Below are 27,817 nucleotides of genomic sequence, written 5' to 3' on the forward strand. Positions count from 1 at the left end.
AGGGCCGCTGCGCAGATTTTCCTGGAGGGTCTCTCTGAACTTTTCAGCTTTCTCCGAGTTTGCCGTCTTTCTGGCGTCAATGCGGGGCCTTCCAGCAGGTTTAGAGCGGTACAGCTTCTTGGGTCTCAGCTTGAGCTTGGAGCAAACTAGCGAGTGATCTGTATTACAGTCAGCACTATGATAGCTGCGCGTCTCATCTCTTATGTTGACACAAACCAATGTATTGCAGAACTGGCTGTGAGGGAGGCAGGAATGATTTGGGTCGTTCACTAACACTGAAGGAAGAATAACGCTGTGCAGTGCAAAAAGGCCAAAGTCCCCCACTGCTTTCAGATTTCAGGGGGCTTCTCCATCGGAAAACGGTTTCCAGCGTGTTGAGGCTCCGCAGTGTCCGTTTGCTGGTGTGAGGTGTCACTGCAGGGGAATCCGGGCACTGGTGTGATTATTCGTATCATTAACATACGAGTGAGAGGAGAATGTGCCCTCATTTGAGAAATCATATTGGGGAACTCGGCTGCGGTGAAACTTTCACCCCCAGACTCTGCACCGACCTGTTAAGGAAATATTTAACTTTCTTTTACCCTCACAGGTGTGGTGTTGGGTTTGATTTTAGGATCCCACAGAATTTTAAGTTTAATCTACAAGTATTCTTTATTAACGTACAGAATTACAGCTCGAGCTGGGTGCCTTCAGCGAGGGACCCCACCTCCCAGAAATCGCTGGCAATTATACCCTTTACAGTTTGTAACACCACCCATACCCCTGTCCAAAGTTCAGTCCCCTAATTTGAGTAGGGGTTTTTTCCTTTCCCCATTGGATGGTTCTGTTGCTAAGAGGACAATTTATTGCTGGGTGTTTGATCTTTTTTGGGAGGCAGTTGTCTTAGCTTCTTTCATTTTTCTTTTATTCTTTATTTTGCAAACTTCCAATTAGCACGATATTGGGCAGTTTTCACTGGTTTTGCGGCTGTTGTTTTCAGCATTCCTCTCAGGTCAGCTTGACCTGGGCCTAAGGCTTCGAATACTTTAGCTACCAGTGCTAACCTAAGAAAACAAACTCTTTAAACGTGCATATAAAATAACATATAAATGATTTTTCCTTAACAGACCCCCACACCGCACCTTCCGTCTGGTACCTTCCACCCCCTACCCTGAGCTGCTCCAACCCTGCGGACCCTGCACACACTCCATCACACCCCGGCTAGGACCCCCTGTGATGAAGTGGGGGATACCTGTGTGTGTGTGAGTGGCTCACAGAGGGTGTGGGGCTCCTGCTGAGGGTAACCCTGACAACCAGGTAACACCTTTGTACTGCAGACAAAGGAGGAGGTGGAGCCTGAGGGGTTTGAATTGGAACTGGGAGTTGGAAGCAGTTAGTCTGGGCTGGGAGGGAGAGAGAGACAAAGGAGGGGGCCAGGCCCCAGCTCTGGGGGCCCCTCGGGGCCTCCTCTCCCCAACATGGATGGGACTGGCTGTCTCTGCCGGCTGCACTGACTCCTCTGTATGATGCTGTGTCCTGTCGGCTAACAAACCTGCTGTTTTCCTGCTAAGTGAGAGACTCTCCTGCCTGCGGATGGGGTGCAGAGCTTGGGGGACCCCAGAACCCCATCACCCCCCCCCATCCAAACACCTTCCCTAACGCGCCCCCAGCCCTCTGGCCTGACCCCCTGCCCTCACTCCATCCCCCTCCACCTTTCCTTTGAGACCCCCTACACCACTCTCTGCTCTGACATCTGCACCTCCAGCTCCTGCCCTCGCCCCCGACCCTCCCACCCCCCAAACCCTCTGCCCTGTCCCATCCCTGTCCTCACAGGCCCTTCACTGTTGATAACCATCTCCCTAGTGTACAACCACGCAGCACTTCCAACCTGCTGTCCTGAGTCCCCCCAGCTCCTCTGACTTCTGCACCCCCATACCCTGCCCTTAACCACCACACACAAAGAGACCTCCCCCACATCCCCCTGCACTCGCTGCCGCACCCTCTGCCCCCTGCCCTGGTCCCGAACCCTCCCAGCTTCTGCTCCCCCTCCTCCACAACCCACCTCTTCCCCTCCCGCCTCCTGTGCCCCAACGCTCCCTCCCCCCCCAGCCTTCAGACCCCTGCCTCCACCCCCACTGACATATCTTACACAGCCCATGGGGAGCCCCACAAGGGCCAGGGATGGCCATACAAGGGTACCGCAAACACACAGCTGTTACCTTCACCCCTGGGCTGCACCAGGCTGATCCACAACAATGGGCTAAGCCTACCACACCATTCCTTCTCACCACGCCTTTCAGACCAGCGAGACAGCAGAGACGCAGAGCAGGAAATGCACTTTCCCACTGGAAGTGACACAACTTACACAGCGCCACATTCACTGAGGGAATTAGACCCCCGTCAGGTCCAGCTCCATCCCATTCACACAGAACGGCCCCATCGAGAGCTGTTGGAAATGCAACGAACAGACAACATGGACTGGAAACACAGAGACAGAGACAAGCGGCTCTTCCATCAGATGAAAATGAAGAACTCCGGGAAACTCACCTTCATATGGACAGGAGAAGACAGTGAACATCTCAACCCAGTGACAGTGAGGAGCCCAGAGAAACCTGACTTCAAAGAGCCAGAACCAGACAGTCAACCCCTTGAGCACATGAACCAAATGTCCCTGACTCTGCTTAAAGCCCTGAGCAAGGCCGGCTCAGTCACTGTTACTTGCAGAGAAATTTCAGCAGGTGTTAGTCAGAAGGGGCCCAACAGGAAGGAAACCAGGACAAACGTTTTCATTTGCAGTCACATTTCTGATGTGCCTCAGACCTGGTCTCTTTGTCCCGCTACAGATGACCTCTTCCAAGAGCGACCCTGGAGGGAACCAGACCATCTCCGATGTGTTCGTCCTGGTGGGGTTCTCGTACCTTAACAAGCTGCAACTTCTTCTATTTGTGGTTCTTCTAGTCATCTACCTGCTCACCCTGATGGGGAACCTGCTCGTTATCCTGCTGATAAAGCTGAGTCCCTCTCTGCACACCCCCATGTATTTCTTCCTGGTGAACCTGTCTGCCTCGGAGATCTGCCTCACCAGCAGTGTGGTCCCTCAGCTGCTGGCTCACCTCCTGGTGGAGGAAAAGACCATCTCCATTGCAGCTTGTGCAGTGGGGTTGTATGTCAATGCCATTGTGGGCCTCACGATCTACTGCCTCCTCGCAGCCATGGCCTACGACCGCTATGTGGCCATATGTCACCCCCTGCACTGCACAACCATCATGAGCGGCCGGGCGTGTGCTCTGCTCGTGGGGGCTGCATGGGCTGCTGGCATCTCGGTGGGAGTTCCCCTGACAATGTGGGTCTTCAGCCTGCCCTTCTGTGGCTCCAACCGCATCCCCCACTTCTTCTGCGAATTCTCACCATTGCTGAATTTGTCATGTGCCGACACGTCGCAGATTAAGGCTGTAGGTTCCATGGTGACAGTTGTGTTCATCCTGTGCCCTTTCCTGTTGATACTCCTGTCCTACGTCTGCATTATCTCCACCATCCTCAAGCTGCCATCGGCGGAGGGAAGGCGTAAAGCCTTTTCCACCTGCTCCTCCCACCTCACGGTGGTGACTGTGTTCTATGGAACGTCCCTCATCACCTACCTGGTGCCCAAGCCTGGCTCCACTACAGAGAGTGACCTATTGATTTCCCTGTTGAACACAATCATCTCTCCAATGTTGAACCCCATAATTTACACTCTGAGAAACAAAGAGGTGAAAGGAGCCTTGAGAAGAACTGTACAGAAGAGCAGCTTTTCTCACCACTGGAGAAATTAGAGAATGAGCAGTCACATTAGTCAAAATTGGGGCGGTGGGGAGGTGCTACTGAAGGGAAATTCATAAACATTTCATTGAATTTCTGACACGAATCTGAATTTTTTTGTTCCTTTGAAAGATTTTGTCCTGTCTGGAAAATGGGAAGTGAAACTGTTTTTGCCAAATTACCCCAAAATTTTAAATTGTTGTGTTTTTTTGAAATTCGAAGGGCAGAACGGTTTCCCCCAATTTATACTTCATTGAAAAACAAACAAACAAACAAAGGACTAGATTTAGTATAACCAAAGTCCGGTCCTGATTTTCAAACTTGAAAATGTCAAAGGAAAACAGAGCGTCCAAGGGGAGATGTTTCATTCAAGGTTCACCTCTGCCAAATGTGTCCTTCCCAGGTCAGACTATGAGAAGCAGTTTTCCTTACTACCCCATTGCTCCTGACGATACCATGTGGGATGCTGAGAGGGAGAGGTGTGAGGGTGTCCTGATACTGAGGTTGAGTGCAGCGGAAGGAGATGAAAAGGGGTTGGTTGCACTGCCAGGCCTACCAGTAATAGACTAGAATCAAGAGAAAGGCCAAGCACAGGGTAGGCCTGTTGCGCAGTGAGGAGTTAGGAACACATCAAGAAATTTGGAAATGACAAAGCTGCTTCATGACCTCTTTGTTGTGGTCTTTGTTGTGTGACTGTGGTGAGGAGCTGAGGTTCAATATCTGCTTTTCCTAACAGCTAGCCATGGGGAAATGCTCCATCAACAAACATCTCCCTCAGTCGGCATTGTGACTGTTCATGTGCATTAAGCCACAACAGCTACATTACCACAATGTCCATGAAATGTAACCTGGCATTATTCACACCCATCATGTATGTAACTGCAGAGTCTACTTATGCAGTCATTGGGGTTAGGATGAGGTCTCCTAGCAGCTGATTTCCATCAATTACGTCCAAGATACATGGGAAAGCCACAAGCTGGTGGAATTCAACCATGTGTTTCCTCTGGGTAGCTGGAATGAAAATTACTGATTATGGCCTTCCAACACTGGTGCGGGATCAGGAGGATGCCAACAGTCCGTGATGCCAGTATGACCACAGCTATGTTGACCTATGTGATGATGGATAGTGGCTGGTTCCTGGGAGTGGCTGGGGACAGGTCCTCTTGTAGAATCTCACACACTGCTGAAGTAACTCCAGGTCCAGCCACTGCCAGCAGATGCAGCCCATTGTGAGGGCTCCATAAAACTCCCACAGGGGCAGGGTGTGTGCGAGATTGGCCATGGCTGGGGGGCATTTCCGCAGGGCCCCGGCCTGGCGCCTGGCGGTGTCACTGCTCCAGGGGCCGGTGCCCAGCGTGTCCCTTACCTCTGGCGCAGCAGCAGTGGGGAGAGGGGTCCGGCACCTCCCTGGCCGGCCGCCCGGTGTCCTCGGCTGGGCCCCGAGGGACGGTCCCGGCTGGGCCCCCAGCTCCCTACTTGGGGACTGTGCTGAGCTGTGCTGGAAGGGAGGAGACGGGGCCCATCAGCGTCCTGCTGCCAGCCCCCAGCCCCCCCCAGGAGCCCCCTCCCCACGTCCCTCTGCTGAGCCACTGGGGAGAGGGGCCGGACGAGACCCCCAGCTCCTGGGCAAAGGGCGCTGGGCAGGGCCCTCCATGGGGACTCCCCCCAGCTGCTCCAGGGGGCGAGGAGGGACCCAGGGCCGGGCAGGAGCCTGGCTGGAGCCGGGGCTGGAACATGGGCCCTTAAAGTGCCAGGGGCTCCCTGAGCCAGGAGCAGATGAGCTGGGCCCACGTCTGGCTCAGGCCCGGCTCTGACTCTGCCCCAGGGTCCCTCCCAGGTGCAGCCCTGCAGCTGCCGCCCTGCGGCCTGTGGGAGCCGCCTGCCCACGCCGGGGTCCGGGAGCCGGCTCAGAGGTCACTCGCGGGCAGTGCGGGTGGGGGTGAGTTACAGCCGGGCTCCGCCGCTGCCCCAGGGAAACTGCCCCCCCACCCCCACCCCCACGCTCCCCTCCCAGCTGTCCTGCTGCCCTCTGGGGCTCTGCCGCAGGTCCCCCGCAGGGCCGGCCCGAGGCCAGACCAGGCCCTGCAGAGCCTGCAGGGGAAGGGGGGGATGGGAGGTCCCAGGTTTACAAAAAGGGAGGGGGATTTTTTTTTGGTATTTTTGTTGTTTTTTTTTCCTTTTTACTTAAAATGGATTGATATGGTGTGATGGAGCAGGGGGAGGGTGTGATGGAGCAGGGGGAGGGTGTGATGGAGCGGGGGGAGGGTGTGATGGAGCAGGGGGAGGGTGTGATGGAGCAGGGGGAGGGTGTGATGGAGCGGGGGGAGGGTGTGATGGAGCTGGGGGGGTGCATGTGTGAGTCAGGCTGGATGTGAGAGACAAGCAGAGCAGCTCCCAGTGGCTAAGGATGACCCTGGGGCTACAACTGGCAGGTGACACCTCTGCCCTGAACAAAGAGGACGGAGGAGCCGAGCTGGGTTTTTGAATCAAGGAACGGCAGTTGGAGGCTAGGAAAAGGGAGAGCTGGAAGGCAGCCAGCCTGAGGAGGGGGAAAGCTACACCCCAGAGGGGCACCCCTCGGGGTCTTCTCCCCAGGACGGGTTGGAAGGACTGTCTCTGATGGCTGTACTGTCGCTTCTGTGAGAAACTGGGCATCTGTTGCCTCATAAACCTCCTGTTGTACCTGCTGAGTGAGAGTCACTCCTGCCAGTGGACGGGGTGCAGTGCAGGGGGACCCCTGAACCCCATCACACTGGTGTCAGCAGTGGGATGCACTGCACCCACAGATGAGCTCCCAGCAGTGGCTGACTGAGCGCAAGAGAAGGAAGGGGCCTCACAAGAGCCAGAGGGGGAACAGAGCAATTTCTGCAGCTGCTGCTGGTGAGTGGATACCCTGGGAGACAGCGGGGAGATGGATTATACGCGACTCCTGAAAGCAGAGCTAGCGGGGCTGTGCAGAGAGAGGGGCCTGACCGTGGGGAAGGTGACCAAGGCCCAGCTGATTGCCCAGCTGGAAGAGAATGACCGATCCGGGGGGGCAGAGCCTGTCCCGGCAGAAAGTGGCCGGTCAGCCTCGGGAAGCATTTCGGATTCTCCGACAGGAGCGGGGACTCAACACTGTCAGACACACACGGTGCCCGCCAGGTCGCGCTCAGCTAGCGGTGGTCCATCGCGGGCAGAGTCCCCCACCGCAGAGCTGCGACAGCTGGAGCTCGAGGTGAAATTAAAGGAACTGGAGCACCAGGAACGGCAGAGGCGAGACAACAAGAGGCCTCAGCTGCAGTAAGCGGGGAGAGGGCCAGGAGGCTCAGGGTGGCCAGTCACTTGGAGACGCGCGTGCTGGCCCAGTGTCAGGACCCAGGGGACATGGACGAGTTCCTTACCGCCTTTGACCGAGCCTGTGAGTTGCACGAGGTTCCACCAGCTGAGTGGCTCCAGCACCTCACCCCCTTGCTGGGCCCGAAGGCCGCAGCGGTGCTCAGCCAGCTGGAGGGGCTGCAGCCTGGGGACTATGAACGGTTCAAACAGGCCCTGCTGCATAAGTTCGGGCTGACTCCGGAGATGTACAAGAAGAAGTTCCAGGAGGCACAGAAGAGGCCAGAGGAAACCTATGTAGATACGACCTCCCGCCTGAGGCAATACTACCAGAAGTGGGTGTTCGGGATGGGAGTCCAGTCCGTAGAGGACCTGATCGAGCTGGCAGTCCTGGAGCGATTCTACGAGATGTGCTCACCTGACCTGAGGGTGTGGCTCGTGGACCGGAGGCCAGGGGACTCACACAATGCAGGGAAACTGGCAGATGACTTCACAAACAGCCGGGCCAGGTTTGAAAGCGAGCCCCACAAAGAGAGGGAGTCCCGGAGAGAGAGGGAGTCCCGGAGAGAGAGGGAGTCCCGGAGAGACCAAGAATCTCAGAGAGACCAGTTCCTGACTGTACGACAGAGGGGACCACCTCTTGGGCGAGCCCAGGAAAGAGGGGCCGGCCGGCCACCCACCCCCCGAGAGCCAAGCAGAGCCTGGAGGGAGCAGCCGGCCCGAGGGACACAACAAGACCCAGGCTGTTATCGCTGTGGGCGAAAGGGGCATAGAGCAGCCCAGTGCCCCAGGCTCCCAGACAGGTTGAGCAGGCCGGGGGGTCATGGAGTCAACTGGGTGGAGTCCCAGAAGCCAGAGGGGCTGGCGGCCAAGGCAGGTGGTGCTGACAGTGGGCACTAGGATTGGGCCAAGTCCGCCCCACAGACCAGCTCCTCAGGGGGACGAAATGCTCAGAGGTCAGTTTACAGAGTGGGGGCGGAAATGCCTCTGTGGAGCAAGCGTCTCAAATACCTCGAGGTAGACGGGAGAAAGGTCACGGGGTTCTGGGACACAGGCGCTGACGTGACGCTGGCCCGACCCGGGGTGGTGGCACCGGGCTGCATGATACCCAATTCCCACCTGACAATAACAGGAATTGATGGGACCCCTTTCAAGGTGCCCATGGCGAGGGTGCACCTGAAATGGGGGAAGAAGGAAGGCCCCAAGGAGGTGGGTGTGCGCAGCCATTTGCCAGCGGATGTACTGATGGGGGGTGACCTGGAGAACTGGCCAGGTGAACGCCCGGGTGCCCTGGTCCTGACCCATGGCCAAAGAAATTGAGGGGTGTGTTCCCCAGATTCAGGGGTACAGGCCCAGCCAAAGTCAGAGGAGCCACAGGGGCCAACCCTGAGAGAAAGGGGGCCCCTCAAACACCAGATCTCACAGGCCAGGGGTGCTGGAGCCAGGCCGGGATGGGGAAGTAGCTTCCGCCCCTGCCCCAGCTGAAGAGTTCCAGGCAGAGCAGCAGAGAGACCCCTCCTTGCAGAAGCTGAGGGAACTGGCCAGTCTCAGCCCAGCTCCACAGCTGGGGGAGGGCTGCAGGGAGAGATTCCTGTGGGAAAAGGGATTCCTGTACCGGGAATGGGCTCCCAGACGCAAAGCGGAGCCATGGAAGGTCCAGAGGCAACTGGTGGTTCCCCAAAAGTACCAGCGCAGGCTGCTGTACCTAGCCCATGATGTCCCGCTCGCAGGACACCAGGGGATCCACCGCACCAGGAGAAGGTTGTTACAGAACTTTTTCTGGCCAGGGATCTTTGCAGCTGTCCGTCTGTATTGCCTGTCCTGCGATCCCTGCCAGAGGGTGGGGAAGAGCCGGGACAAGGGGAAAGCTGCCTTGAGGCCACTGCCCATCATAGAGGAGCCTTTCCAGAAAGTGGCTATAGACATAGTGGGACCCTTCAGCAAGGCAACGCGTTCGGGGAAGAAATATATTTTGGTAGTGGTAGATTTTGCCATGCGATACCCAGAAGCAGTGGCCTTAACCTCTGTCGACACTGACACCGTGGCGGATGTACTGCTGTCCATTTTCAGCAGAGTGGGGTTCCCCAAGGAGGTCCTCACAGATCAGGGGTCCAACTTCATGTCGGCCCTACTGCAAAGCTTGTGGGACAAGTGTGGGGTCCGTCACACCTGGGCCACAGCCTACCACCCGCAGACCAATGGGCTGGTGAAGAGGTTCAATGGGACTCTGAAGCAGATGCTGAGAACCTTCATGAATCAGCACCCCCACGACTGGGACAAGTACTTACCCCACCTGCTGTTTGCGTACAGGGAGGTGCCCCAGGAATCCACGGGGTTCTCCCCGTTTGAGCTGCTGTATGGAAGGAGGGTACGGGGACCCTTGGACTTGCTCAGAGAAGAGTGGGAGGGGACGGCCTCTCCTGAAGGGGAGTCAGTGGTACAGTATGTACTGACCTTCCGGGAAAAACTCACCGAGCTCATGGGCCTGGCCAGGGAGAACCTCTCCATGGCCCAAAGGAAGCAAAAGGTCTGGTATGACCGTAACGCCAGGGCCCGAGCCTATGCCACCGGGGACCAAGTGATGGTCCCTGTACCTGTGCGGCGGAACAAGCTGCAAGCAGCCTGGGATGGGCCCTTCAAGGTTGTCAAACAGATAAATGACATGAACTGTGTGGTGGAACTGTCGAACCGGGCCCACAGCCACCGGGTCTATCATGAGAACATGATGAAACCTTACCGGGACAGGGAGAACTTGGTGCTGGCCGTGTGCAGACACTGGGAGGGGCAAGGGGATGATCTCTTGGTGGATTTGCTCACAAGGACTGGAGCCGGCTCCTTGCTGGAGTCTATTCCCCTCTCAGACCAGCTGACCCCTGCCCAGCAGACGGAGATCAAGGAGGTGCTGCATTCGCATCAACAGCTGTTCTCGGACAGACCCAGACGCACTGACCTGGCTGTCCACCGAATAGAGACAGGCACCCACGCCCCTATCAAGTGTGTGCCATTCAGAGCCACAGGGAGGATGGCTCAGGACATAGAGTGGGAGGTTGAAGACATGCTGGCTCTGGGGGTGATCCAACCCTCCTCCAGCCCCTGGGCCTCTCCCGTGGTGTTAGTCCCTAAAAAAGATGGGTCTGTTCAGTTTTGTGTGGAGTATCGCAAGCTTAACGCCATCACTGTATCGGACGCCTACCCCATGCCCAGGCCTGATGAGCTTTTAGACAAGCTGCGGGGAGCCCGTTACCTCACCACCATAGACCTCACCAAGGGGTACTGGCAAGTGCCATTGGATGAAGATGCCCGGCTCAAGTCACCTTTCATCACCCCGTGGGGCTCTACGAGTTCCTGGTCCTGCCCTTCGGCCTCAAGGGGGCACCCGCTACCTTCCAACGTCTGGTGGACCAGCTACTGAAAGGGATGGAGAGCTTTGCCCTGGCTTACATGGACGACATTTGCATCTTCAGCCAGACGTGGGAGGACCATATGTCCCAACTCAAGCAGGTGCTGGACCGACTCCAGAAGGCTGGTCTGACTATCAAGGCAGGGAAGTGCAAGGTGGGAATGGCTGAGGTGACCTACCTGGGCCACAAGGTGGGCAGCGGCTGCTTGAAGCCGGAGCCAGCGAAAGTGGAGGCTGTCAGAGATTGGCCAACACCCCAGACTAAGAAACAGGTCCAGGCCTTCATTGGGATGGCGGGGTACTACCGGAGGTTTGTGCCCCACTTTTGCTCCATTGCAGCCCCCCGTCACGGAGCTGTGTAAAACGGGAAAGCCTGACAAGGTGGTCTGGACCAAGCAGTGCCAAGAGACCCTCTGCGCGCTGAAGGAGGCTCTGGTCAGAGCCCCTGTGCTGGCAAATCCAGACTTCGACAAACCCTTCTTGGTGCTCACCGATGCCTCAGACGTGGGGCTGGGGGCGGTGCTAATGCAGGTGAATGACGAGGGGGAGAAACACCCCATCGTGTGGGGAGCAGAACTACACGGCCATAGAGAAGGAATGTCTGGCCATGGTGTGGGCGCTGGGGAAGCTGCAGCCGTACCTGTTTGGACGGCGTTTCACCGTGTACACCGATCACTCACCCCTGACCTGGCTGCATCACATGAAAGGGGCCAATGCCAAGCTCCTGCGGTGGAGTCTGCTCCTGCAGGACTACGACATGGAGGTGGTCCACGTCAAGGGGAACAACAACACCATAGCCGATGCCCTGTCACGCAGGGAGGGCCCCGAACTTCCCCAGCTCGCTGGCTAAGTGACCCCGCTCAGTGCGGTCTGGAAGGGGGTGAGATGCGATGGAGTGGGGGGAGTGCGTGTGTGAGTCAGGCTGGATGTGTGTGAGAGGAGACGAGCAGCTCTGAGCGGCTAAGGATGACCCTGAGGCTATAACCTGGGGCTACAACTGGCAGGTAACACCTCTGCCCTGAACAAAGAGGAGGGAAGAGCTGAGCGGGGGTGAATCGGAAGTGGCAGTTAGAGGCTGGAGGGGAGAGGGAGCTGGAGGGAAGCCAGCTGGGCGAGGGAGAAGCTACACCCTAGAGGGGCACCCTCGGGCTCCTCTCCCCAGGACGGGTTGGAAGGACTGTCTCTGACTGCTGCACTGACTCTACTGTGAGAAACTGGGCCTCCGTCGCCTAATGAACTTCCTGTTCTACCTGCCGAGCGAGAGTCACTCCTGTCTGCGGAGGGGGTGCAGTGCAGGGGGACCCCTGAACCCCATCACACCGATTCTCTGTAATGGAACGTCTGCTGCTGCAGGCGTCTGGAGCTGTGGGGTGTGAGGGGCTCAGGGCAGGGATCAGGCACAAGGCTCCCAGTCCCCCAGGCACAGCCGGGGCCAGTCTGTTTGGGCCTCCCAAAGTGGAGGGAGACGAGACACCTGGAGCAGGGGCTGGGGGACGGGTGAGCCTTGTGGGGTAATTGTTTTCACTCCCAGCGGCGGCAGTAAGGGAAGTCAATGGGCAGGGAAAGCCGGGGTCCTGGCCAGTGGCTCCCAGCCCTCTCGCTAACCCCTCCCTCCATTGCTGGCAGGGCGAGAGAGGCGGCAGGGGGCTTTCACAGCTCCTCGTCTGGCTCCGGCACCACCGGGCTGGGCTGGCTGGGCTCTGTGCAGGGTGGCAAGGCCAGGCCAGGGCCTGCAAGGGGCTCATCCCGACTCAGCCCCTCCAAGTTCTATTGGGCATCTGGCAGGACAGTCCCTGTCCCATTGCTCTGCTGAGCTCCAACTCGTCAGTGGTGAGGCCCCCTGGGCCGGCCACCCAGCCCCATTCAGCACCAACAGCCCCTCCCGCCCCAAGTGGTGAGAATCAACGTGCTCTGGATGGTACTGTGTGGAAACTGCTCCACCCAGCATTACCATGCAGCCACCTCTGGGGTGGAAAGCAACAGCTGCCTGATAGCGCACTGCAGTGCTGCCCCAGAGTCACTGCCCCAATGCTGAAATGCAGCCACTTCTGGGGTGGGGCAGAGGCGCTATATAACAGCACCCAGCAATGCCGCCGTGCGCTGCAGCATCAGGGTGAGAAAGACTCCATGGCTGGTGAATGGCAGGGTGGGGCCATTGCCTGAGGACAAGGGCTGAACCTCACCCCTGCTTTCCTCTCTCCGGATGGCATCTCCCAGCCGTAACCTCCCGGGGAGACAGATGGGGAAACAGGCCCAGACCTGGGGCAGAGCCTCAGCCAAGGTCGCCCAGCGAGTCACGGCAGGGCAGGGCTGGGCTGGAAGCCGCTGTCCTGTCACTCAGCCGCAGACCTTACCCACAGTACGATCCATCGCACACAGGTCTGTGCTGGGCCCGGAGTTCCCAGGGCAGCCGGCAGGGTCTGGCCCCCTCTGCGTTCCCCACACCGGCAGCACGTAGCTCTCCCCCGCCCAGAGTCCCCGGCCGGCTCCGCGTTCTTGGGGTGAAGGGGCCGAGGGAGGGGAGGACGATCCGGGCGCAGGGGAGCAGCAGCCCCTGCGAGGAGCGCGAGGGACAGAGGTGTCAGCTGGTCCCTCCCATCCACGGTCTCCTGGCCCCCGGCGGCTGAGGTGGCAGCTGAGCCTGCCCCTCTGACAGCACCCCCCCAGCCGTGCTCCCCCAGCCCTGCCCCCTCGTCCCTCAGCCCTGGCCCCCCAACCGCTCAGCCCTGGCCCCCCAGCTCTCTGCCTGCACCCACCGGTCTCTCCTGGCTGGTTTGGTTCCCGACGAGTCGCCCCACACGCGCGCTGAGCAGACCCTGGTCCCAGCCTGAGCCGACAAGGCGGCTGTTCCCCGGGAGGGACGCAGGGGCCAGGCAAGGACGGTCCCAGGCTGGGGCAGGGCCTGGCAGTGCAGTTCCTCTCGGCTGGGGAGGATGGGGACAGCAGACGGGGCGCAGGAAAGTGGGAGCAGGCCCGTGAGCCCGGCCCCACCGGAGGAATCAGGCTGCCTCCCCTCGCGCCTGTGCTCGCACCGCTGCTGTGCCCTGCGCGGTGTCTGACAAGCAATAACCCTTCTCCTCCCCCGGCCGGCTGGGCGCCACATCTGGCTGCGGAGGGGGGAGCCGGGCCGGGGGCTCCCCGATGCCGTCACACCCTCCAGATCCCTGGGGCGCAGGGTGAGGTGTGTGCAGGGGGCAGGTGGGCTCGCCCTGCCCCTGGGATTGTCCCACCCGCTGGGAGGACACTGGGGCAGACCCTTCGGGGGCAGGGCGGGGGCAGCCTGTGGGTGGGGGGCACCCTGGGGTGTCGTGCTGATGCCACTGCAGCAGCAGCAGCTGAGACAGGCCCATGGGCACTGCCAGGAGCTGGTACTGACGGAGGGTGAGAAGGGGCTGCAGGCCAACGAGGGGTCACGCTGCCACCCAGCTGCCCCCACCGAGGGAAGGAGAGGCCCAGGGACAGGATCCCCCTGTGGCACCGTTACAGGGACACCTTCTCCTCCCTGTGCGTGGGGAGCCAGCCGGGCAGGCGCGGAGGGGGTGGGGGCAGGGAGGGCACATGGGGCGGGGTCCCCTCTGCGTCTGGCCTGATGTTGGCGCTTGGCCGTACCCTGTGCTGTGAGGGCCCAATCCAGGCCTGGCGCAGCCCAAGGCAGCTCCACCCGTTCCAGTGGTGCAGGGGGACCCACTTCCCCAGGGCTGAACTGGACCCTGGGAGGGGCTGGGGCAGTGGGGGAGCCTGGCTGGGGTGAGGGAGAGCGACTGGCCCAGGGGGTGTCGGGTAGGACAGGTCTTGGTGGAGGCTGAGACCCGCGGGAAGTGAGTTAGTTACACAGGAGGGAGGTGCGGAGGGAGAACGGAGCAGCTGGCTTCTTCCACAAAAGTACCTCTGCCAGCCCCTCCGGCAGCCACAAGCCCCACAGGCAAACGCCCAGATTCTCCAGCTGCTCCACCCCCCGACCAACAGCCCCTGCTCGGGGGAGAGGTCACTGAAACCTGGGTCACCAGCTGCACCCGGCTTCTTCCGGCCCCAAAGGGTCCAGCCGCAGCCCCAGGTCAATCCAGGCTTGGCTCTCACCCAACCAGCACGCTGGGCCTGGCCTTCAGCATCCACGTGTACAGGTGTGTTAACACCGACACACAGACCCGGGCAGAGAGTGGGTGGAGGTGGCGCATTCCAGATGTCCCCCACGGCCACTGATGCAGCCAGCCACGTCCTGTGCTGATGTCCTGAAAGTCTCTGAACACCCCGCACGGGGCGGGAGCCCAGGGGACACTGGCTTAGTTCCTGCAGACTGGAGAACTGGGCGCTGGAGTACTGGAACCGGAACCCAAACTGGGAGCGAGGTGGTCACCGCCAGGGCATCTGACGGCTTTCCACGGGGAGGGTAACGTCCTTTCTCCTTCCCACAGGCACTGGCGGCTCAGAGTCACCCGACCCCGGTGAGCCGCTGTGGGAAACTGCCCTCGGTGGCTGGTTTCCCCAGCACGGCCCAGTCCAGTCACATGGCAGCTGGGATGGACGTCTGGGCGTCCAATTTCAACCCCATTGCACAGCCCAGTCCACCTGACCCCTTGGGCTGGTGTAGACGACAAGTCCCACTTCCCTGAGATGTGTATTCGATGTCTGAGCCTGGTGTCTAGCCCAGCAGCCTGGTTCTGTGTGTGTGTGTGTGTGTGTGTGTCTGTGTCTGTGTGTGTCACAACTCCTAGTGTGACTCTCAGCACTCAGACATTTCTAACAGAGTTACAAAGCCAATGTGTGTAACTTCTCACACGACCACGGCACCGACACACAAGTCACACCCAGCTTCAGGGCATCTCCAGCTTTCATCAGACCCCTCACTTGGCCCCCCAGCCCCAGGGTCGGTGCCGCTCTACACACCGGTGACAGAAATGGCTTCCACAGCCAGGGCACAGCTCCAGTCCCGGCACAGAGGTGCCCCTGCCCGGCTGGGCTGGCGTGGCCCTTCTCCCCACAGCGGGCAGGGACTGCTCCGGCACCGACCTCAGGGCCCCAGCGGCAGAACACCCCGGCTGCGATGTCGGCCCTGGGGCGCAGAGACTCTGTGGGGATGGGAACCTGCTCCAGAGCCGGCCGAGTTCCCCCAGCCCTGCCCCACGGCGCCCTCTGCCCCACAGCACCCTCAGCCCCACGGCGCTCTCTGCCCCCTAAACCGAGCTCCTCTCTGCCCCCGACCCGAGTTCCTCTCTCAGCTCTGCCTCCCCAGCACCCATCACCATCCTGCCCCATGTCCCAGCCCTGCTGCCTGACCGGGCGGGGGAGGGGTTCAGGCGGCCCCCATAGGGGCACAGGGGACCCCCCCCCCCGTTTAGCAATTGAAGCTCTGGAAGGAGCCCAAGGGGCAGTGCCCGTCCCGAGTGCTGCCGAGCACCACCTCTGGCTCTGCCCCTCCCCCAGCCCCTCTCTGACCTCCCCCAGCTCCTGCCCCCCCTGCCCCTCGGGCTATCGAGTCCCCCCAGGACATCCCTGCACGGCCCCAATCCAGGAGCTGCACCTCCAGCAGCCCTGGGAGTGAAAGCTGCCCCCAGCCCCACCAAAGATGCTCAGCTCCTGCCTCAGCCCCAGGGCAGGATCAGTCCCCGCCTGGTCCCAGTGTAGGATCAGCCTCTGACTCAGCCCCAGGGCAGGATCAGGTCCCATCTCTGCCATCAGGACACCCCAGAGCCTGCAGGACTCCCTGCTACAGGAGGGGCTGGGTGTGGAGAAGTGGGGAGTGGGAGGGGCTGGGGGCTGGCTGGGGGGCACCACAGTTATCCCTCTTCCTTGCAGCTCTCTGCTTGAGACCCGCTCCCCTGGCCCCTGGGAGCTTTCTCTTTTCTGAGCGAAAGGAGCCCAGGTCTGGCCGGCTCCCCCACAGCTCATGTTCTCTGCACCTTCCACCAGCCTTGTGCTCTTCTCCGCACCTGCTCCCTCTTCTCCACAGCCTTCTGCAAATGTGGGGCCAGCCCTGGGCACAACCCCACGGAGGCTGCTCAGCGCAGAGCGGGGGAAGGAATTGCTGCTCCTGGCTGGCTCCCAACACCCGGCAGTGCCGCCCACAAGCAGGTTGGCGCTTCTGGCAACGGTCTCACCCTGTTGACTCCTCTGGAGCTTGTGCTCCGCTCTGAGCCCAGATCCCTTTCTGCAGGACCCCTCCCTCGACAGCCACTTCCCCGGCTGGGTGTGACACGGATTGGGCCTTCCTCAGGGGAGCACTTTGCACTTGGCCTTATTCAGCTTCACCCCATTGACCTCAGGCCGTTTCTCCAGTGTGCCCAGATCATTCTGAATTACGACCCTGTTCTCCCTCCCAGCTTGGTATCACCTCCAGACGTAAGCAGCGCACTCTCCACGCCCAGATCCACATCGCCGAAGATACTGAGCAGAGCTTGTCGCCAAACAGACCCCTGCAGAGCCCCCCTTGTTCTGCCCTTCCAGCAGGGCTGTGAACCATAAATAACGACTCTCTGAGAACAGCTGTACAGCCAGTTATGCACCCACCTTACAGCAGCCCCATCTCAGTTGTATTTACCAAGTATATTGATAAAAAGATCATGCTAGACAATATCAAATGCCTTCCTAAAACACAGGTACACCACATCCACCCCTTCTCCACAAGCCTTGTTATCTTATGGCAGAAAGCTATCCGATTGGCTGGACATGATTTGTACTTTACACATCCATGCTGGCTGTTACCCAGCTCCTTTTTTGTCTTTAAGATGTTTGCAGATCAATTCCTTAATTATTTGCTCCATTATCTTTCCTGGCACAAAAGTTAAACTGACTGGTCTGTAATTTCCTGGGTTGTTCTTATTTCCCTTTGTGGAGATGGGCACATTATTTCCCCTTTTCTAGTCTTCTGGAATCTCTCCTGACTTTCCAAGGATGACAGCTAAAGGCTCAGATACTTCCTCTATCAGCTCCGCGACTGTTCTAAGAGGGATTTCAACAGGTCCTCGTGACGCACAGACATCTAACTTTCCTAAGTAATTTTTCACGTGTTCCTTTTCCATTTTATCTTCTAATCTCACCCCCTCCCCACTAGGACTCACCACGTTCGGCATTTCTCCATCAGACGTCTTGGTGAAGACCAGAACAAAGAGGTCATGAACCAGCTTTGTCATTTCCAGTGTTCCTGATGTTGTTCCTCGCTCCTCACTGAGCAACAGGCCTACCCTGCACTTGGCCTTTCTCTTGCTCCTCATGTATTGCTGGTTGGCCTGATGGTACAACCAAAATCTCTTCGCCTCCTTCTGCCTCACACAGCCTCAGTTTCAGGACTCCCTCACACCTCTCCCTGTCAGCATCCCACAGGGCATTGTCAGAAGAAAGGGGTAGTAATGAAAAGAGCTTTGCACAGTCTGACCTGGGAAGGACACGGCCGGCGGAGCTGGACCTGGAATGAAACGCCTCTCCTGGGAAGCTTTGTTTTCCTTTCACATTTCCAATTTTACAGGTCAAAACTCAGGAAGATACTTTGATTAAATCTGTTCCTTTGGGGTTTTTTTCCCCAATGAATTATTAATCCGGGGAAATCATTTGGCCTTTCAAATGTATAAAACATATAAAAAGAGAAGATAGTCAATAAGTTGCCACAGGACATCTTGGTTTTGAAGGTACAGACTAAGACGGCTACCTCTCAGATGCAAAAAAAAAATAGAAATTTAAAATTTTGGGGTAATTTGTCAACAAAAGTTTCTCTTCCATTTTCCTGAGAGGAATCAAAAAAAATATTGAGAGCCGTTGTGAGAAATTCAGTAAAATATTTATTAATTTCCCTTCACCAGGACCCCCACCACCCAATTTTGACTCACTCGACTCTCAGTCTCTAGTTTCTCCAGTGGTGAGAAAAGCTGCTCTTCTGTATGGTTTTTCTCAAGGCTCCTTTCACCTCTTTGTTCCTCAGAGTGTAAATTATGGGGTTCAATGCTGGTGACATGATTATGTTCAATAGGGAAATCAATAGGTCACTCTCATTAGTGGAACCGGGCTTGGGCACCAGGTAGGTGATAATGGCCATTCCATAGAACACAGTCACCACGGTGAGGTGGGAGGAGCAGGTGGAGAAGGCTTTACGCCTTCCCTCCGCCGATGGCAGCTTGAGGATGGTGGAGATAATGTGGACATAGGACAGGAGTGTCAACAGGAAAGGGCACAGGGTGAACAGAACTGTCACCATGAGGCTTACAGCCTTAATCTGCGACGTGTCGGCACATGCCAAATTCAGCACTGGTGAGAAGTCGCAGAAGAAGTGTTGGATGCGGTTGGAGCCACACAAGGGCAGGCTGAAGAGCCACATGGTCACAGGAACATCCACCAAGATGCCAACAGCCCATGCAGCCCCCGTGAGCAGCGCACACACCTGGCCAGTAATGGTGGTTGTGTAGTGCAGGGGGTGACATATGGCCACGTAGCGGTCGTAGGCCATGGCTGCGAGGAGGCAGCATTCCGTGAGGCCCATGATGGCTAAAACGTACATCCCCGCTGCACAAGCTGCAATGGAGATGGTCTTTTCCTCCACCAGGAGGTGAGCCAGCAGCTGAGGGACCACACTGCTGGTGAGGCAGATTTCCGAGGCAGACAGGTTCACCAGGAAGAAATACATGGGAGTGTGGAGGGAGGGGCTCAGCTTTATCAGCAGGATAACCAGCAGGTTCCCCATCAGGGTGAGCAGGTAGATGACCAGAAGCACCACAAACAGAAGGATTTGCAGCTCATTAAGGTACGAAAACCCCACCAAAACGAACACATCGGAGATGGTCTGGTTCCCTCCAGGGTAGCTCTTGGAAGAGGTCATCTGTAGGGGGACAAAGAGACCGGGTCTGAGACATATCAGAAATGTGACTGCAACTTAAAACATTTGTCCTGGTTTCCTTCCTGTTGGGACCCTTCTGACTTACACCTGCCGAAATTTCTCTGTAAATAACAGTGACAGACCCGGCCTTGCTCAGGGCTTTAAGCAGAGTCAGGGACATTTGGTTCGTGTGCTCAAGGGGTTGACTGTCTTCTTCTGTCTCTTTAATCTTTAATCTTGAAATCTTTAATGGAAGGGGAGTTGAAGCAAAGTATAAAGGTGTGCACATGTTCTGACCAGAATACTCCATTCTCCAGTGCTGTACATGGTATCTGCAGTCATATGAATTGAGTGGAGGTCTTACTCTAACTTGAGAACTCCCATGACACTGAGGCCCATTGGGGTACACTGCAAAATATCAGAGAGGATTTTATATTCAAATTTGACACATTAACAAATGGTTTAAACCGGGACGGGAACTTTCTGAGTCACTACAGGGGCTCGTCTGCATACTTGGCTTAATCTAATTCTTGACCTCCCCCCGACCCCTCCACTCTCTGATTTGCTCACCTTGATTATCTTTTTCCGATTTGTCCTCCTTGCTTACTGTTTTTGGTTCTCTGTGTCTTAAATATTGAGTCTGTTCTGGTCTGGCTCTGGTCTGAAGAAGTGGGTCTGGCCCACAAAAGCTCCTCACCTAATAAACTATTTTGCGAGTCTTTAAAGTGCTACTTGGCTGCTTTTTGCTTTACAGCAGCACATCTTGTTCTCCCTGGAATAACAACACCCAACACACTGTTGTTCTGATGTATATAATTATGTTCGTATTTTTTGGCAAGCAATGCATTCGCACAGTGTTCCTAGACAAAGGATTAGATATTTGCTTGTCTAAGAATAAAACAATGAAAATGCTTTTATATAAAAGGTCAACACAGCCACCTAACTTATGAGTGGGTCAGAGAGATTCACACCTACCGACAGGGACTGAATCTCAAATGATGGACAAACCTATCAGGTAAGAACAAGCTCTTTTATGAAATCCTGTGACACACTGATTATTACAAGCTGAACTTCTCTAATCCAGAAATCTCTTGTCTAGCAACGGCCTTAACCTGACAGGATTGCAGGGAGCCAGATGATCACTTATCATGGGTTTGGCCAAGTTTCCTCTGGTCCCATAAAGTTTGTTTACAGCCACCAGACCTGGATCTCAGTGTCCTGTGCTGTTATTCGCTGTAATTTATCTCTAAACGGCTTCTCAGAGCACAGTAAGGAGTGGACGTTTTGGTAATGGGGGAGAAAATATAGACCTCTTGTGGTCCAGCAAAGTCTTTCATCTGGTACTGGACAAGTCCTGAGGGAGCCGGATGAGAGAAGTTCAATCTGTAGTCGGTAGAATGTGGGCATTAGCTGTACATGAGGAACTATGGCTACTCACTGAAACACTTTCAAGTCTGTGATCAGACAGGGAGAAAACATTTTCTTTTCCTGTACAGGAGAAGGTCACTGTCTACCTGTCTCTTATGTAAGGTAAGTAACGTGTAAGCAAAAGAATGGAAGACCTATTTGCGATATGAATCAACAGCGGAGTGGGAAGTGCAGAGGGAGGGAAGAAGAGCAAGGAGTCGTCCTACCTCCTGAAACAGAGAAAATAAATTTAGGGTGATATAAGTCAGCAAAAATAAGTCTGAGGTATCCATTATCTGGGGGACTCAAAAGGCCAGAACTCCGGCAATCACAGACTGCTGGGACCTCCAGGGTGTGAAATCTAGGTGAGAAACACATGTAGGCAAACACTAACTTGCTGAAATTAAGTTTTTACTCTTTCAAAGCATATTCTTACTTTTTATTCCTTGTATGTGGCATCACTTACACCTGAGCATTTTCTTTAATAAACTTGTTTTACATTTAGTAAAAACAATTCCGTGCAGCGATTGAAATAAAAGTGCTTCTCTCGCCCCAGTTGAGTTGATGAGCTGTCGTGTATTGTTTCCTAAAAGGAAACACAAATAATAATTTCAGTGAATGACCCAGGAGAGGGCTGGATAACGCAAGGACACGTGAGAATTCAGACGTTGGGGTTCATGGGTACCTGCTAGACAGGAATCACAGAGATAGCCATGTTCGTCTGTATCTTCGAGAACAACAAGAAGTCCTTTGGCACCTTTCAGAGGAACAGATATTTTGGAGCATAAGCTTGAAGCAGGTCTTTGCCCACAAAAGCTCATGCTCCAAAATATCTGTGAGTCTATAAGGTGCCACAGGATTTCTTGAGAGTTTGTCTGGCAGATTCCTGAAGTGTTTGCCTTCAGGAAAGACAAGCTAATGTGCTGGGGTCTTCCACACAGTTCAGCAGGAGCTAATCTCTTCCTTGCAGTGGCTGAAAGAGACATCACAGTAACTCACAACTCTGGGATACCCAGCAAATTTCTGCCTTGGCCAACAGTGTTGGGAAATTCTTAACTGGGAAGATGTCTCACTGTCACTGGGTTGAGATGTTCACTGTCTTCTCCTGTCCACGTGAAGGTGAGTTTCCCGGAGTTCTTCATTTTCATCAGACGGAAGAGCCGCTTGTCTCCGTCTCTGTGTTTCCAATCCATGTTGCCTGTTTGCTGCATTTCCAACAGCTCTCAATTGGGCCGTTCTGTGTGAATAGGATGGAGCTGGACCTGACGGGGGTCTAATTTCCTCAGTGAATGTGGCGCTGTGTAAGTTGTGTCACTTCCAGTGGGAAAGTGCATTTCCTGCTCTGCGTCTCTGCTGTCTCGCTGGTCTGAAAGGCGTGGTGAGAAGGAATGGTGCGGTCGTCTTTGCCCATTGCTGTAGATCCCCCTGGCACAGCCCAGGGTGAAGGTAACGGCTGTGTGTTTGAGGTACTCTTGTATGGGCACCCCCAGCCCTTGGGGGTCTCTCCATGGGCTGTGTAAGATATGTTAGTGGGGGTGGAGGCAGATGGCTGAAGGCTGTCGGGGAGGGAGCGTTGGGGTGCAGGTGGTGGGAGGGGAAGAGGTGGGGGGTGGAAGAGGGGGAGCAGAAGCTGGGAGGGTTGGGGACCAGGGCAGGGGGCAGAGGGTGCTGCAGTGAGGACAGGGGGCTGTGGAGGAGGTCTCATTGTGTGTGGTGGTTAAGGGAAGGGGATGGGGGTGTAGAAGTCAAGGGGGGTGGGAGGACACAGGGTGGGGGGTGGGAGGTGCTGGGTGGTTGTACACCAGGGAGATGATTATCGACAGGGAAGGGCTGTGAGGACAGGAATGGGTCAGGGCAGACGGTTTGTGGGGTGGGAGGGTCGGGGGTGGGGGCAGGAGCTGGAGGTGCAGATGTCACAGCAGGGTTTGCTGTGGGGGGTTCTCAGGGCAAAGGTGGAAGGAGATGGAGTGAGGGGAGGGGGCTCAGGACAGAGGGTTGGGGGGGCGTTAGGGCAGGTGTTTGGGTTGGGGGGGTCCTTGCCGGGGTGTGATGGAGTATGTGCAGGGTCTGGGAGGGTTGGGGCAGATCAGGGCAGGGGGTGGAGGGTGCCAGATGGAAGGTGCGTTGTGGGGGTCAGTGCAGAGTCTGGGGGTGAAAGTATCACCGCAGCCGAGTTCCCGAAAACGATTTCTCAAAACGAGGGCATATTCTCCTCTCACTCGTATGTTAATGATACGTATAATCACACCAGTGCCCGGATTCCCCTGCAGTGATACCTCACACCAGCAAACGGACACTGCGGAGCCTAAACACGCTGGAAACCGTTTTCCGATGGAGAAGCCCCCTGGAATCTGAAAGCAGTGGGGGACTTTGGCCTTTTTGCTCCGCACAGCGTTATTCTTCCTTCAGTGTTAGTGAACGACTCAAAGCATTCCTGCCTCCCTCACAGCCAGTTCTGCAATACATTGGTTTGTTCTGACATAAAAGACGAGACCCAGGGCCAGCTCCTTACGTGGTGTAAATCATAACAACGCCATGGATGTAAAAGGAGCTGTTCTGAGGACAAGAAGTAATGGGCTTAAACTGCAGCAAGGGAGGTTTAGTCTGGACATTAGGAAAAACTTCTCCGCTGTCCAGATGGTTAAACGTTGGAATAAATTACCTAGAGGGGCTGTAGAATCTCCACCTCTGGAGATGTTTCAGAGCAGGTTAGACAGACATGTACCAGGGATGCTCTGTACAGTGCAGGGGATGAGACACAAGGACCTCTCAAGGCCCCTTACAGTTCTGAAGTTCTATGAGTGTACGAGTTACACCAGTGGTGGGGTTCATTCTGTGATGTTAACAAGGAAATTTGCAAGAAAGATCCTATGACGCAGGAAACATTTCCTACAGATGTTTTACTTCAGGCTCATTTGCTGACAAGAAACTTCATAATCGCATGTGTGACCATGAAGTGACAGAAACTTCCTCACTATGGGGCTCTCACAGGAATGCAGCAAATAACAGTGAGCTCGGAAGTGGGAACCAGAGTGACAGAAGAGACACACTGAGTGGGAACACCCAGAACTGGAGACTGTGTTCTTCTGACTCTCAATGACACACGCTCTCCAAGAGAACAAAGAGAGAACATGAAATCACAGGAGCAAAGGAAAGGGTGGGGCTGAGCTACGCCCAGGGCACATCACAGAACCTTTTCAAACAGCTGTGAGTGATATTTTCTAAACATACAGAAGAGGTGAGAATTCTTGTGTCTCTCTAAGAGCTCCTTTGGGGAACCGACACTGACATTACGAAGGACTTTCCTGCGCAGTACATGCAGAGCTGGCTGGGAAATGGAATTTCCATCCCGTGGGAAATGCCAGTGTGTGTTTTCACCCTGAATCAAGATCAAAAGCTGAAGTAGCAAAAACCCAAATTATAGTTCAGAAGAGCCCATAGGAACTCAAATGCTGAACACAAAACGGCCATCAACATCCATGTTTACTCATGGAAAATATCCATATAGGTGAATTCTTTTTCCAGAATGGATTTTGGTTTACGTCTATTTCTTGGTTGATATTTGGACAGGCTCTAAATAAATGGAATTATTTCATTATTTGGGGTTATTTAGTTTGCAGAAGGGAAGAGTGAGGGGGGATTTGATAGCAGCCTTCAACTTCCTAAAGGGCAGCTCTAAAGAGGTTGGAGAGGCTGTTCTCAGTAGTGACGGATGGCAGAATAAGGAGCAATGTTCTTAAGTTACAGTGGGAGAAGTCTAGGCTGGGATGATTTAGTTGGGGGTGATCCTGCTTTAGGCAGGGGGCTGGACTCAATGACTTCCTGAGGTCTCTTCCAGGCCTGGCATTCTACGATTTACTCACCACTGAGAACAAGGTCCGGGGAGAGTCTTGTCTTCCAAAGCTCAGTGGCAATTTCAGTGCTCTTCAGGTCACCCAGAAAGTCCCTTTAGAAATAGGAGACCATGCAAGAAATTAACAAAGCCCCATTGTGTAACGAAAGGCCTCAGATAAATTTAGCTGAGAGAGACCATCTCTAAAGTGTTGGGCTTCACCTGTGGAGCATGCACTGTGGTCATATTCAGGAGAGGATATTCTCATGAGAAGAGATCAGATGGAGCCCACCCAGCCGACTGTGCTCAAATTCATAACCAGCACACACCTTACGAAACAAAACAAAAAAGCAGCACAGTAGCGCTTTAAAGACTAACAAAATAATTCATTAGCGCTCCTGGACTGCTTTTATGTGTTGATGGGATGTCGACTCACACGGCCGTCTCTCTGTTACTGTTCAACTTACGAAACAACAGTTACACTCACATTCAGTGGGTAATAACGGTGATGAGGAGGAGGAGGAAGTCTGGGGAGCAGAGTGGAGAAAAGACGAGAGCTGTGAGAAGAAAAAACACCAACATCACCACCACAAAAAGAATCAGGCGTGGGGAAGAGGAGGTGTGGGGCTCATCTGTCACTCTGCTGGGCACTATGGAATGAGGGGACCAGAACTTCACCTACTGCCAATGACCCCCACGCCCTGAAACCCAGCACTTGGCCTCACCCAAGATACCTACATCAGCTAAATTCTGAATGACAGATTCAGACAGACAGACACTCAGGTTCTCCACACACATATAGAAAATTCAGATGAAGAAACCAGTGAGGTGATTTGGCTCCCGTTGCAGAGTGGGGCACAACACTGAGGGTTGCAGTGGGAGGATGGCTGGGGGCTGAAGGCTCCTTTTCCCTACCTTGTTCAGCATGGGCAGTTCCATCCCCCAGCTGCTGCTGGTGCTGGACGTGCTGAAGGAAACAGGTGTGTTTATTACATTCACTGGCTTCTGGGACCAAGTCCCTCAGGCCAAATTTCTTGCCGTATTCCCCAGAGGAAAACAACACTGACTCAGGCTGCAACAAACAAAAGTCACTGAGAGAATCGGTTTGTAGGAAGTTGTATCATCGTCATCCTCATCTTCACCTGTATTTTCTGAATTAAAATCATTCTGAGATTCGTTCTCCTGGTAAATTATTTGACCTGTTTTGCCTACAAGGAGGACTCATTTGTCCCAGGAAAACACCCAGAGTCAGGGCAGGGACAACCCCCAGTGCTCAAGGCTGCAGTTTCCTGATGCTCCGACTCTTGTCTCAGAGCCATGATGAGAGCCCAGGAGCTCTGACTCCCACTCCCACCTGCTCTAACCATTACACCCCACTGCTCTGCCAGAGGTGAGACCAGAACCCAGGAGTCTTCACTCCCAGACCCACTGCCCAGACCACAGGGCTGAATTCCCACCGAGCCCAGGGGCAGCCAGGGCCACCCCTGCTAGGGCTCTGGCCTTGGACGGGGTAGAGCGATGAAGGCCCACGTCCCCCCTCCCACCACACGCCAGAGAGGGAGGGAACTGGTGGCTTTAAGCCCCACTGTGCACCCCTGAGTCTGGGGAGAGTGACTGAGGCAGAGATTGTCCACGTGACCTAGGTGGTTTGGGCACCTGTTATTAACAGGAAATGGAAGCGGGTGCTCAAATCCCCTGGGCAGCTCTGAGCTGGCACCTGAGATGTGTGCGGAGCTGCTGCCGCTCTCGGGGCCGGGTGGGGATCTGGGCTCAGATTCCCCCGACTCCTGCGGCTCCATCCCGCGAGCTGGGCGGAAGGACTCAGACGGGGCAGCGAGTGGTCCGGTGGCACCTGAGAGACTGACAGCGACGAACTCAGTGGGCAGAACCCGTTTCCCAGCTGAGACGAGCCCCACGGGCGTTTGGCTCCAAAAGCTGCTCACGTGTGTGTGCGCAGGGCTGATTTCCTTGGGGTGGGGGCAGCGCTCACGCCCCAAACCGCCCCCCACCGGAACTCACAACCAAAACCACCCCCACCCCCCACCAGAACTCACACCCCAAACTGCCCCCCACTGGAACTCAAGTCCCAAAACTCGAGTCCCAAACCGCCCACCTTCCTCCACAGGAACTTACGCCCCAAACCGCCTCCCCCGACCCCACTGGAACTCACACCCAAACCGCCCCCCTGCCCCTGACCGGAACTCACACCCTGAACCGCCCACTTTCCCCCGACCGGAACTCACACCCCAAACCGCCCACCCCACTGGAACTCACACCCCAAACCGCCCCCTCTCTCCCACTGCAACTCATGCCCCAAACCACCCCCCACCCCCCACCGGAACTCACACCCCAAACTGTCGCCCAACCCCCGACCAGAACTCACGGCCCAAACCGCCCCCCCGCCCCCCACCAGAACTGATGCCCCAATCTACCCCCTCCCCCACTGCAACTCATGCCCCAAACTGCTCCCCACTAGAACTCACGCCCCAAACCGCCCACCACCGAAACCCACGTCCCAAATCGCCCCCCACCAGAACTCACACCCCAGACCACTCACCCACCCCCCACGGAACTCACACCCCAAACCGCCCCCCAACCCCCCACCAGAACTCACACCCCAGACCACTCACCCATCCCCCACTGGAACTCACGCCCAAACCGCCCCTCAACCCTCCCACCAGAACTCACACCCCAGACCACTCACCCACCCCCCACGGAACTCACTCCTCAAACCGCCCCCCAACCCTCCCACCAGAACTCACACCCCAGACCACTCACCCACCCCCCACGGAACTCACACCCCAAACCGCCCTCCAACCCCCCACCAGAACTCACACCCCAGACCACTCACCCACCCCCCACGGAACTCACACCCCAAACCGCCCCCCAACCCCCCACCAGAACTCACACCCCAGACCACTCACCCACCCCCCACGGAACTCACACCCCAAACCGCCCCCAACCCTCCCACCAGAACTCACACCCCAGACCACTCACACTCCCCCCCACGGAACTCACACCCCAAACCGCCCCCCAACCCCCCACCAGAACTCACACCCCAGACCACTCACCCACCCCCCACGGAACTCACACCCCAAACCGCCCCCCAACCCCCCACCAGAACTCACACCCCAGACCACTCACCCACCCCCCACGGAACTCACACCCCAAACCGCCCTCCAACCCCCCACCAGAACTCACACCCCAGACCACTCACCCACCCCCCACGGAACTCACACCCCAAACCGCCCCCCAACCCCCCACCAGAACTCACACCCCAGACCACTCA

General features: G+C 56.2%; 2 protein-coding genes across 2 annotated transcripts in view; both read left to right on the forward strand.

The window, feature by feature from the left end:
- The window catches only part of LOC142004955 (olfactory receptor 5AP2-like), a 103,197-nt gene that overhangs the window by 8,391 nt on the left and 66,989 nt on the right, over positions 1 to 27,817 (forward strand). The window lies entirely within an intron of this gene.
- LOC142004698 (olfactory receptor 10A4-like) lies at positions 1,230 to 3,870 on the forward strand. The gene is made up of 2 exons (XM_074982354.1): positions 1,230 to 1,241; positions 2,823 to 3,870. Exon 2 carries the CDS (start codon positions 2,823 to 2,825, stop codon positions 3,789 to 3,791), a length of 969 nt encoding a protein of 322 aa, XP_074838455.1. The 5' UTR covers positions 1,230 to 1,241; the 3' UTR covers positions 3,792 to 3,870.

The sequence above is a fragment of the Carettochelys insculpta genome, chromosome 32, assembly GCF_033958435.1.
Source record: "Carettochelys insculpta isolate YL-2023 chromosome 32, ASM3395843v1, whole genome shotgun sequence".
NCBI lineage: Eukaryota > Metazoa > Chordata > Testudines > Carettochelyidae > Carettochelys > Carettochelys insculpta.

What these genes read in the sequence shown, in the direction of transcription:
- LOC142004698 (XM_074982354.1), top strand. Translation starts at nt 2,823, where the DNA reads ATGACCTCTTCCAAGAGCGACCCTGGAGGGAACCAGACCATCTCCGAT.